Source organism: Artibeus jamaicensis, unplaced genomic scaffold, assembly GCF_021234435.1.
Source record: "Artibeus jamaicensis isolate MK-2021 breed Jamaican fruit bat unplaced genomic scaffold, CSHL_Jam_final contig_3230, whole genome shotgun sequence".
Classification (NCBI taxonomy): domain Eukaryota; kingdom Metazoa; phylum Chordata; class Mammalia; order Chiroptera; family Phyllostomidae; genus Artibeus; species Artibeus jamaicensis.
In genome coordinates this window covers 6,358,913-6,371,465 of record NW_026521764.1, presented here as the reverse complement: position 1 = coordinate 6,371,465, position 12,553 = coordinate 6,358,913, and the positions used below count along the sequence as shown (strand labels likewise).

At 44.5% G+C, this 12,553-nt stretch overlaps 1 protein-coding gene across 1 annotated transcript in view; it reads left to right on the top strand.

The window, feature by feature from the left end:
- Positions 1–12,553, top strand: part of CPVL (carboxypeptidase vitellogenic like) — a 94,170-nt gene that overhangs the window by 65,497 nt on the left and 16,120 nt on the right. Inside the window, 1 exon segment of the mRNA XM_053663618.1 lies at positions 8,101–8,283. Coding sequence (XP_053519593.1) covers positions 8,101–8,283 — 183 coding nt within the window.

The window sequence follows — 12,553 nt, the reverse complement described above, 5'->3', positions numbered from 1 at the left end:
CACTCTGCCCCCAGTCGGGAGCAGTTCTGGAACCTGTACCCCTCAGCTAAAGTTCAGTTCTTCTTTGGCAGCTGAGCTTTGGAGAAACCCTTGGGAATGACCTGAGGCTGAGATGGATCTTAGTGAAATGAATTCCCTTCTGCTCAGGAGAAAGGCCCTGGTGGGGCATGCTAATTGCTTCAGTCAGAAAGGACTCCTGGCCCTGTAGGAGCTTGTAACACAAGAAAGATAAGTAAGGCAGCCAGAAGAGGAAGTGTGGAGGGCCGCTTTGTAGGAGTTTCATTGATTTAGCATCTGTAGGGAAACTTCTTTAAAAAAAAATTTTTTTTTTTGATTGGTGGACAGGAGAACATTGAAAACGAAGACAGATAGTGGCCAACTGGGAACACCGGGCCGCCTGGAATAGCTTAGGCTGCTGCTCAATCATTTCCCCAAACAGGAAACCACAAAATATTAGAGATTAAGGTCACTAGATCATTGGGAAAAGAGCACAACTGTGTCTGCAAAGTATTATGATGGGTTGTAAGTGAGCCAAAATCTAAGCATAAATCTCTGGTCTGAAAATGAAACAACAAAAACCCAGCCTTCTCACAAAAGCCGTTTGCTTTCCTGTTATATTGAGAGACCGAAGCCTCCTTCTGGGGCGTTTCAGTGATTTTCCCAGTAAGTGGTGGAGTAAGCAGGCGAATAGAGGGAACAGTCTTGTGTTCCTGTGAGTAATGTGAGTGTTTTGATTTGGACTGAAAAAAAAGTTAAAGTTTAGGTCGGCAAGGAGCCCTCACATGATTTATTTTTAGTCTTATGCTTTTGACTGGCGACAATAAAATGTTCAATATATAGTAAAATGCACATTTCTGTACATCTCTGGCCCCAACCCCTCTGTTCAAGAATTCAGGTGTGCGGGCACCATTGGAAGCACAGGTGTCTCTTTTCCCCTTCGGGTATCAGTCGTGTGGCGCCCCCTAACTTCCCCAAAGTCAGTCTGAGTTCTGAGGGCGTAGGATCTTTTTGGATGAGTCTGCCGATTAATTGGTTGACAGATAGTTTTTTTGGCCTAACACAGTTGGCTGCTTTATATATGCCCAGAAAAATACTTCTTAGAAGCATACAGTATGTAACATAAGGATTCCTTATCATCTGATCCTGTTCGTTAGGTCTTTCCTGAGAAAAGTTTTGTTTTTTTTCTGACAGAGTTAAATTATAGATAAACTGCTGATGTATATACACCCAGAACTTGACACGGTTGTGGTCTGAAATGTCACAATGACCAGATTTCAGAAAGATGTAAGCGAAATAGACTTTTGGTGACCCCTCCTGCAAGGAAAGCTTAGAGAAGGAAAGAGCACACTTGCCTTTCCTCTTCTGACTATTCACTGTTTAGAAAAGTAAAAAAAAAAAAAAAAAAAAATCTGGAGCGTCACCAGGGCAAGGGTCATATCTTTTCCTATCTGTCCCCCGAGAGCCCAGTCCTTGGGCTCTCATTTGCTGTTGTGTAAGTAGAGATTGCATACGAGCAGAGTAAACTAACACAGCATATTCCTTGTGTAAGCCATGCTGTCTTCGCCCACTCAGACAAAAGGCTACTTTCCTTCCATTTTGGATGGAAGTGAAACTCACTGCTTAGGGATCCAGGAAGGAAATGAAGTCAATGATGAGTGTTGGATTGGAACCTAGTGATCTTTCTGTTTTGCCTGTGACAAAGACTTGGATACAGAGAAATATTTTTCTCTTTTAAGAAAAACAAGAGCAATAGCACTGAGCACATGACAAGGGCCCTTGCACCTCTGTGGGGGTGGGGAACCACTACGGAAGGGGAGGGGCTGTGTCTAAGGGGGCAGCAGCTACCCAGCGCTCATCGTGGTGGCCCAGCTCAGTCAGGTCTCCCAGTATTGGAACGCTGGCATCTAATTGCAAGCACACCACCGACAAAACCACTATGAAGGCTCAAGGCCTCAGGTAGCCAATTTCAAACCTCTGCACGCCACTGTGGAAATGTAATTTTCATATTATCCTTGATAAGGAGGAACAAAAGCATTGATGAGACCCTGCTCTGTAGGCTGTAGGACATTTTTGCACCTCGTATCTCGCATGGCCTGCCTAACAATTCTGTGATGTGCACTCCACTCTACACTCCACAGAGGAGAAAGCTAAGGTTCAGAGTGACGAGATAACATATCAAAGTTACCCAGTAAGCGCAGGCCCTGGGAGGCTCAGCCAGGGCTGGGGCCAGGCTGAGCAAGGTTGAGCCAAGACTTCTGTCTGCATACTACTTATATAATCCCTGCGATTCATTTTACCAAATTCCTGACCTCATGCAGTTGTGTTAGAATTCTAACTATATTCTAAATCACTTGTAACCCACAGGTAACATTTCGTTTGGAGATTATGGAGCTGTTTGCATAGGTAAGTTGTGCTCTGGACCAATTACTATGTGCCTGGGATGCAGAAAGCTATATGCGCACTACATAATGTGGTTCTCCCAGTGACTCTCTGTCCTGTATGTTTCTCTTTCATACCCATTGTACAGATGAAGAAACTGAACTCTAGACAGGCTAGGTAAGTTAATTGAGATAATCCTTCTAGCAAGTAGCAGCGCTATGATTCAAACCCAGTCATGGGGCCTGTGCTCTTAACTATAAACTTGTATCCTTTATTCAGAGTCACACTAATCTTTGAGTTTGCCCCTTGCATGGGGAGTTATGAATAAAGAATATGTCACCTATCCAATTGTTCCTTTCTAGGCAGTGACTTGAGGCAGTGAGGCAGTGTGGAGGAGAGGTTAGAAGCACACACTTTGAGCGCAGGCAGACCTGCAGTTGAATCTTTGTTACTGGTTAGCTCAGCTCCCTGCGTCTCTGTCTCCACGTATCGGAAAAAGAATAAATAATACCAGACTTCTGGGGGTGCTTTGAAATCACTGTAGATGTGAATTGGTTAACACAGTTCCTGTAATAAGAATGAGAGTTCAATTCTTATTCAAAATGTCATTTGAAAAGCCATGCTTTTACCATACTTTTCTAGCATTTAAATATGGGAAAATTTCTTGTGATTTTCCATCCCATGCTTCCACACTAAAAGTTCCTTTAAAAGAGTAATTAGTGGACTTATGGCTCTGATTACCAAGAAAATGCTTTTGGGATGCAGTGGACCCCCAGTATGCATGGAAGTCGTAGTGAAGAGTGTGTATTTTGGGAGGCTGAATACCTAGAGTTCAGGTTTACCCTGGCTGGACTTCCTCCTACAGTAGGCCTTTGTCTGAAGGAGTGAGCTTGGCGACCAAGTATGCAGCACCAGAGGACCATCCCTACACACCCTGAAGGTTTATTTTAGAAGAGCTTTGCTGAGCCATTATAAAATTATCAAATAAGGCAGAAGGCCAACCTAACACTCACTGAACTCCCAGCTGGTATCAGGCGCTGTACTGGGAACTGTATGCACATTACCTCATTAGTTGTCACTGCAAATGGATGTAGGTCTTGCCATCTTCATGACCGGGAAAGGGAACTGAAGCTCATGGAGGTCAGGCCATGTGTCCCGGGGCTCCCAGTGACTGCATGCTGCTGAGGCCTGTGTTCATGGGTCTGATGGTGCATGGGTTTGCATGTCATGCTCTTTGCAACAGAAACCAACTGTGGTGACTGGAAGTATGAAGGGAATTGAATCAAAGACATAATAGATCACAGAATTCACAGAAAACCTAAAGACCTGAAGGGAGGAAGGATAGGAACCAGGGAAAATTCTGGGGATCCGGGTGGCAAAACTAATGGGCAGATTCATCAGGGAATCCTAGCTTCGGTCCCAGGCTCCTCCCTGGCACAGAAAAGAAGGGACTCTGATTGACAGCCTCCACTTGGGCTGTATCCTTCTAGGGACTGGAGTACAGTCCTCGTGAGAGGGAGAAGTGGACCTAGGCAAGCCACGGCAGTAGACGGTCCCTGCGCAGCATGACGGAAAGCCTTCAAAGAGAGCAGCTGACTATACCTTCTAAGTGTCAATGTGGTTTATGGGGGTGCCGGGCACTGTGCGAGGGCTGCAGATGGATGGACTGCTACTAAAGCCTCTTTGCTAGGAGCTGATGCTATTCCATAGCTGCTTCATCAAGGCCACTCCCTGCCACAGAAGGGAGGCATCTGTCACCAGCTGAGCAAAGCCCTTGCATACATCACTGTCCGCAGAGCCAGTGTGAGAAATGACGGAGGTGCATTATCAGAATTGGACAAACAGACCTAAAGTGTTTCTGAACTGAAGATAGGAGCTATGTTGTGTCCAACCAGCCGTCTGTTTCCAGAGGCATGGAGCATTGAGCTCTGGGGAGTCAGTGCATGCTCGTTGGTTGGAAGGAATTCGGGTCCTTCCTGAAGGAGTTCCAGGTAGTAAGTTTGGAAGTTTGTGATCTCAGATGCATTCTGCCACCTCGCTGTGGAGGTGTGCGCCAGGTAATACTTCTCATCCCGACCTCGTGAGGCAGTGGGGGAATAAAGCCACATACCCATGAAAACACTTCAAAAAGAAAGGAAGATAATAAAAATGCTTTTCTCATCTCTACCTTTTGACAAAAGGAAAAAAAAAGATGCTGTAATCCAAATGACCTAGTGCCCTCCCTCATGAATGCTTAAATTCTGAAATGAGTTTTTAGGGTCATCTGTAAATGAACTAAAGTTATGCCTTTTTTTTTTACCTAGTTGTCATGAAAAATTGAGAACTTGTAATAGTTGAGTTTGCACAAATTATTCTGCAGCAAAGCCCATCTTTTTGCTGGATGGAGGTGCCTAACCTCTTACTGTTATTGTTTTATTTATTTATTTTTCATTATAAAAGCATCTTAACCATGTTTACCAAAAAAAATCTAGAAAGTAGGTTAAAATGAATCAGCCATACTTAAACTGCCTTTACTGCTTGCATTTTGATGTTTTCTTTTCCCAAGTGAGAAGCATCTTTTTATAGTAATTATAGAGCACCAGTTTCTCATTGGTTTTTTAATAAGGAATATTTTCCATGTCTTAGCATAACCATTAGTTTCAACAAGCTAAGCAGTCAGATCTCTAAGTGCTAATAGAAAAGAAAGTTCTCTAAAAGGAGGCCTCCCAGCTGACCAGAGAGGCAAGTGAGGATGTGTTGTAGGCGCTGCCTGGTCAACCAACTCCAGCCCCATTCCTACTCCGTGTTTTGTGAGACTCATTACCGACAAGGGAAGTGGAGCTCAGAGCTGCATTCATGTCTGTCTCCACTCTGTCTTTAGACCCTGTTGCTTAAAATACCAGCAAGCCTCAGGGGGAGGTTTGCCCCAGACTGTCCCAGAACTGGCATGAAAGTCCTGCATCCTGGGAAACTCCACAGCCCAGGAAGAAACTGAGACAGCTGGTCACCCTACAGAGAAGAAATGAAGCAAATGTATGTGTGCAGACCCTACATTATTGGTCAGCCCACCAGGGCTTGTGCTTTGTCTTCGAATGTCTCTGACCCTCAGGACGTGGGTCACCCACATGTGCCAGTGGACTTCAGGACCACCCAGGCCAGCACTCCGCCCACTTGGCTTTTCAACTCACTGGCACTGCATCCTGGGTTATGTTGTTCACTTACCCAGCCCCAGAGACACCTGGGATATTCCTATAGGGGCTGACCAGAGTAAATGTGACATTTAGATAAAAGCAAGCGCTCGAGAATCCTTACATTTAAGGCTTGCAGCCTTAAATGCCAGCTCTGAAATCACTTCACTTGATCATTAATCTGTCTTCTTTTTTTTGGGTTGCATTTGACTTATGTGCCCTTTAGAAGTTAAAGACCTTTTCCTTGCTTTGCCGCAGAAGGATTTCCCTTTGTCACCCAAGGTGGGCCTTCCACCCAGCACATGCACAAAATTATGCAGTTCAGCCCATCACTACCTCATTCCAGGGAGTTAATGCTCCAGTTTATGTCAAGTCTGGAGGAACCAGGGACACAGCTCATGGATGGGTTTCATTTCCATTCAGTTCAACAAACATGCCCTCAAATGATTTACATCTGAGCCTGTTTTTGCTGTCATCTGTGGGTTTTCACCCTTTAAAGATGACATCGATTGAGTGAAATCCCTTAAATCAATTCCAAAATATACTGATCATAGTGAGCAGCCACAAGAGATGGTCAGAAAAACACAAGCTCCACAGCCCACAGAGAGGAAAACGTCCAGAGATGCTCATGCATTTGCTAGTCAGTCAGCATCTTCTCACTGAGGTCTAGCAGAGGAATTGCTTTATAGATGATTATCTTCATTAATCAGCTATAATCAGGCCTTCCTAGAATGGTGAAGCATTTAAGCCTTGTTTGCTGGTACAGATCATATATAATTGTTTCCATATTGTTGGCAAAACAGCTGTGGTGGTTTTGTCTGGGGCCCAAGGACTCAAGGTCTTTGAGGCAATGTCTTTGTATAAACAATGCACATTTTTATTGCGATGGGGGAGTTGAGTCTTTTAAAGATGCTTTAAATCGACTGGGATTTTTTCCCTTTGGGTTTCTGCTGAGGGGAGGGGAGGTGGTGATGGTGAGGGATGACATGAAAGACCCCATGTTCTTGCAGCGGAGGCTGAGGGCCCTTTCATCTCCAGCCCATTCCTGGCCCGTGCTGCTTGAGGATTTGCAGTGTGTGAAGGTCCCGGGCTGTTTAATTATGTGTAAGCCTTTCAAGAAGCCTACACCAGGAAGGCGGAGATGGAAACACATGCAGTGAAACATTTTATATCCAGTTTGAGGATTCAACCAAAGGTCTTTGCTTGAGCCAAACCAGAGAGCTTCCAAATAGATCAAAGGGTCCATGGGGTTGAGCAAAACCTCCCTGCTGGGGATAGAGTGGCAATGCTTCATGGGCATTAATATCGTGTTAGTTACATAAAAACAGCCTAAGCAGACAGAGTAGAAGACAAAGGAGAAAATTACTAAAATTTCCACCACCTACATTAATTAATTGACTGCATTCATTTTTTTTTTGGAGTTTCATTCTATATCTGTGAATGTGCGTACCTGTTTTAGCTAATCGTAATTGTGATGGATATTTGACTTGTGGCTTTCACACTTGGCACTTTTGCGACAAGCATGTTCAGCTTCGTCCGTGGCTCAGGCATCGTAAGTGGTTTTGGGCTGTCCCAGAAACTTCTACAACTCCCTTCACTGCAGCACTCACTCATTTCGGAACTTTTAGATTGCGTTCGAGTTTCTTATCGTGATGAGACTAATGAATAGAGTTATGTATTTTTTCACTTTTGGGGGCTTATTTTCATAAAGTAAATTTCAAAGGTTGGGATTACCGGGACAAAAGGTCTCCACACTTAGCACCTTTGTGTTGAAAATGGACCGCTGCTCCCCTGAAGAGTAGGGCCATGCTACACTGTCCTGGGAATTTCACAACTCATCAGCATTGAGAAAAAAAAAATTAAATTCTGGGACAATAGGGCATTTTTCACGGTTGATAAGTGGCTATCTTATTTAAGAAAAGGAGGTCTTGGAAGTTTCATGGCTGACATAGTTGTCTCCAACAAGTAACAAACATGAGGCACCTGTACCTGTCTGTCTGCCTCAAAAGACTGTAGCTGCCACTGTAAAATCAGTGTGGGAGAGGAGAGAAATACAGGTTCGCAACCCCTCAGAAAAGGCCCAGACCACCAGCTACCGTGGGGTCTGAAAGCCAAGTTAATAAAAGGCAGGCTGCATGAAGGTGTTAAGTGGTGGCATTCTTTAGTCCCACTAAAATGTGGTAATGACTGTCCTCTTTGACATAGTCATACATCTGAGTATGTGACGTCCCTGAGCAATACGGCATAAACACTGCTGCAACCAAAGAAGGCCTTTATGTAGATTCCTCGAAAGGATCAATCTTTTGGGCCAATGCAAGGGTTGAGACAAGGCTTGAGTTTATTTCAGGTTGCCGGCGTGTGTGGCCACCTGGAAGAAGACGACCCCACTGCCCTGTGGGACGGGCCTCTCCGAGCACTGCCTGCATCAGACAAGCTCACAATGGTCCCTTTTCTCTCAAGTGTGTGCCTGTGCATGCACACCTTCTCTACCTGGATAGAGTCTCTGGCTTCGCTTACTAAATCCTGCATTTTTATCTGCTTCAATTTCATCTAGATTCTCATGTACGGTGGCCAAATGGACAACCTCATGCCAGTATCCCTGATTGAGAACTATTTGATCACCATAAATTGGAAAGGATCCCAGGAATACAGGGAAGCAGAATGAAAGATTTGGAAGATCTTTAAGTCTGATCAGGAAGTGGCCGGTTATGTGCAGCAAGTGGGTAACTTCCATCAGGTATGAAAATGCCGTGGTGCCTGTGGGTAGTGGGACTAGGACAGTGGGACTGACGACAAAGCCTGAGAGCCAGTAAGGCCTGGCTGGCTTCAAGCAGAGTCATGTCAGCCAAAACATTTCTTCTGCCGTCTGCTTTCCACAAGAGGGGAGTGATCTGAGTCTGTACTGAAGTATCAAGGCCAACGTGTAGGTAGGTCTGGTTCAACAATCAAAAAGATAATCCTCAGCCGTAGAGGGGGAATCATTATGGAAAGAATGAGTCTATCGGAGGACAAAGGGAAACTTGAAAGAATTACAGAAGGAGGGGTGGATGCGATCTCTGCTGGCAAATCTGGGATCCCGTGTGGACATTGTACATGGAACCCAGGACAAAATCTTGCTCTCATGGCCCTAGTGTGACCTCCACTTTGGGGGTGTCCCCTGTGCCTTTGGTTTGTGGGTCTCAGCCCCTCAAGGATGTGCAGGGCTTCCCCGTAATTACATGAAGATTACACCATTCACCTCCAGAAAGTTTTTGGAGAAATTCAGAAAGCCCTTCAGTGAGCCTTTGCTTAGTCAAGACAAGAAATTTAAATCTTTTGGACTTGACTGTTTTCCCCTACAATGTTTTATTTGAGGCGACTTTGGGACCTTAATTCCACCTCTCTGGGTATTTGGAATTACAGCTTCTAAATGCTTGAATTTTCCATGAGGCAAATACATGCTCCAAACAGAAATTAATCAGACACTTACTTCCTTGAAAGTACTTTGCTTTGAGATAATAAATGAGAGTTCACAAAGAATTTCTTGGGGGTTACTGGGTTATAATATGTATTACTCATTTATGTTGGAAGAAATGATAGATCAAGTAAAATGATGTGTGTTCTAATGTAAAAAGGGCAGCTTTGTGTCTGCAACTCCAGCCATTCCAACCACCGAAACATGTAAGAAATGTAGATATTGCCCAGAATGTTAACTGCCTTGGACAAAGAAAATAGTTGAAAGACATATTTCTGGGCTTGAGTGAGAGGAAACTCTACCTTGGAAAAGTTATAGTGTTATAGTTTCTATATCGAGGTAAATTATGCCAAAGGCTTAAAGACTGGTGGAATGGCAAGCTCAATGACTCAACAGAAACGATTCTGGCAGCACATGTGTGAGGTCTGAAAATGGGGCCAGGGAGGGCAGGAAAGAGTGTCTGTTTACATGCAGGGAGTTCTGGAGAGAAGATGGAAAGTGCTATGTCAACGTCAATTTTGTCTCCCTAAAGCTGCATGCAGGTTTCCAGTCCCTTAACTATGACTTCATGGTAGTTTATCGGTTTTATTGCCTCTTTGCCCAGAATCAACTATTGCATACACCTATACGTATACAGAAACAGTATAAGGCAGTGGTTAGAGACATGAGTATTTGAGTCAGGAAGACCATGATTTGCATTCCAAATCTTTCACTTGATAGCAACATGACCTTAGGTAAGTTTCTTACCTCTCTGTGCCCCAATTTCCTCTTCCCAAAAATAGGGATAGAAACAGTACCTCCTTGCTATGGACTGAAGTATGTCTCCACAAAGTCATATGTTGAAGCCCTAGCTTAAGATGTGATGGTATTTGGAGGTAGGACAGACAGGAAGTAATTAGGTTAAATGAGGCCATAAAGGCGGCACTCTGATTCTATGGGATTAGTGTCCTTATAAGAAGAGACACGGAAAGCCTACTTGCACTCCCTGCCCCACCCCCTCTGCCATGTGAAGACATAGCAAGAAGGCAGCATTGTGGGAGCCAGAAAGAGATCCCACCAGGAACCAAATCGGCTAGCACTTTGATCTTGTGGACTTCTCAGCTCTAGAACTGAAAGCTCCAGAACTATGATCCACTTCTTAAACAACGGTCTATGGCATTTTCATCGGATTCTTGAAGGGATTCAATAAGCTCGTAAGCGTAGCCCAGTACCTGACTCCTAGTAAACATTTGCTAGTATTATCATTATCATTATTACCCTGCATCACTTGTAAAGAATGTACATAACAAGAGAAAAATTATATTGGGTTGGCCAAAATGTTCATTTAGTTTTTTCCATACAATGAATGGGTCTAGTAGTGCTTAGTTGTCTTCAGTTTCATTGGAAACCATTTTGTTAGACTGAATTGTGTCAGCTGTCATATCAGTGTGCATTTTATTTTAAAAAAATCAAAATTGGTGCATTTTTGTGCCGCCATTTTAATACTGAAGATGGAAGAAAATGTGCAACATTTTTGGCATATTATACTTCATTATCTCAAGAAAAGTAAAAATGCAACTGAACACAAAAAAAGATTTGTGCAGTGTCTGGAGAAGGTGCTGTGACTGAGTGAGTGTGTTGAAAGTGGTTTGTGAAGTTTCTTGGTACTATTGACATTTTGGCCAAATAATTCTTCTCTGTGAGGCTGTCTTATGCATTAGAAGATATTTAGCACCACCCCTGACTTCTACCCACCAGAAGCCAATGGCCAGAGGTAGCCGACATACTCAAATATCCAAAGAATGAAGTTTTATGGGTGAAAATGAAAAATGTGTCTTTTATTTTATGGAAAAAACTAAGCAGATTTTTTAGCCAATCCATAAATGATAAAAGTCAAGGTCAGGGAAGATGTTTGATGGAAAGTCAACTCTTAGGGAAAAGTTGAAATACTCATGTTTAGGCCATTAAGGGCAGACTTGCATGTTGTGCAGCCAGGGAGCAGCAGGCATGTCGCCTGTCCCTCATCTGCTGCACTACTTCCCAAGGACGATGGCTTTGGGCACACTCAGCACATCTTACAGATTCCTTGTCAGCTACCTCTGCCACCTGTAAGTCACCATCCCAGCCGAGCCTGTGAGCATTCCAAGGCCTGGCATTGCACATGTCCTACTCAGCTCTGTGCACAGAGTGTCAGCTGGGGAGACCAGATTGTGGCTGCATGTGTCACTGAGGTGAGAAAAGGGATTGGCCACCACTCAGGAACTTGTGGCAAATATCACAAGAAAGCCTGCGGACCCTTCTCATGAATGCAGAACCCACTGAGAGCTGAAATGGCACTCCTCTGGCAGCCAAAAAGTGGGTAACAAAAGAAGCAAGGCCCACATATGTTTGTGATAGGGAGGGTTTCACCACGTGGCAAGGGGTCTGCATTTTATGTAGGTGATTTTAAAATGTTGGCGGAGCTCCTGCCCAGTAACGCTCAGCAGAGGGTGGGGGCGGCGGGTGGAGATGAGAGCAGAATGCAGGAGGGAAAGAGCCCTGGCGTTAACAAAGGCATTCTCTGTGAGGGTTGGACGGAGGACACTGTCCAAATGTCAGGCGTCCGATAAGGCAAACAACAGACCTTAGCCATGGCCTTGCTTTTCAACATTAGACGCACAAAACAGAAGCATGCGTGTGTGTCTGCCAAACAGGAAACCTCGCTCCCTGCCAAACTCCACAGATCTTAATTTAAAAATCGAAACCAAAGTAGACTTGTCTTTGGATGCTTACTTTTAAAGCGTCCAATTAAAGGAATGACAGCTCTCCCTGAGAGAAACGGTGCTTGAGGCAGAGAGCAAGCGTCCCCACGTATTCCCGTCAAGCGATGCCCAGGAAAACCAAAGGCAGCTGCAGCCAGCCTTCAGGGGCCAGGCCAAGGGAGGAGGTAGTTTGTTGCCCCGTGGTGGACCTTGCCTAGAGGTGCTGAGCCTTTGACATCCTGGGCATGTCACCTGGGGCATGTCACCTTATGATGTCACCTGGGGCAGTGGCCTTTTCTGAGCCTCAGTTTGTCTGTAAAATGCCAGGTTTGGACTGAGTTTTCTCTAAGACATCTTTGGAGAAATAACTAAAATATCTATTTTTTATTAATGCCCAGAGGGGCTCAGTTAGCAAGAAGTATAGAACAGTATAGTGCTCTTCAGTGCATGCATTTATAGGCATCGATATACACACACGCCTACCACACACACACCCCTCTGATGGTACCAACTCCGGTGTGTGTGTAGGTGTATGTATGTGTGTATATGTGTGTGTGCATGTGTATTTACAGACATGTACTAACTTAATACTGCTGTAGTGTAGATCGGAGGTCTCATTCTCTGTCCTTGGCTGGTGACAACCTGTGGCCATCACTGTCGAGTCCACCTTGCTGCTTCTTCTAGGGTCTTTCTCTGTCCTTCTCCAAACGTCAGAGTCACTGTCAGGATCTCTTTGGGTGTTGTCATGGCTTTTGAAATGCAGGACAGGTAGTTCTTCTGTCACTGGGTCATCATTTCGACTCCAAGGAAGGGTTGACTCTGCATGCAGAAAT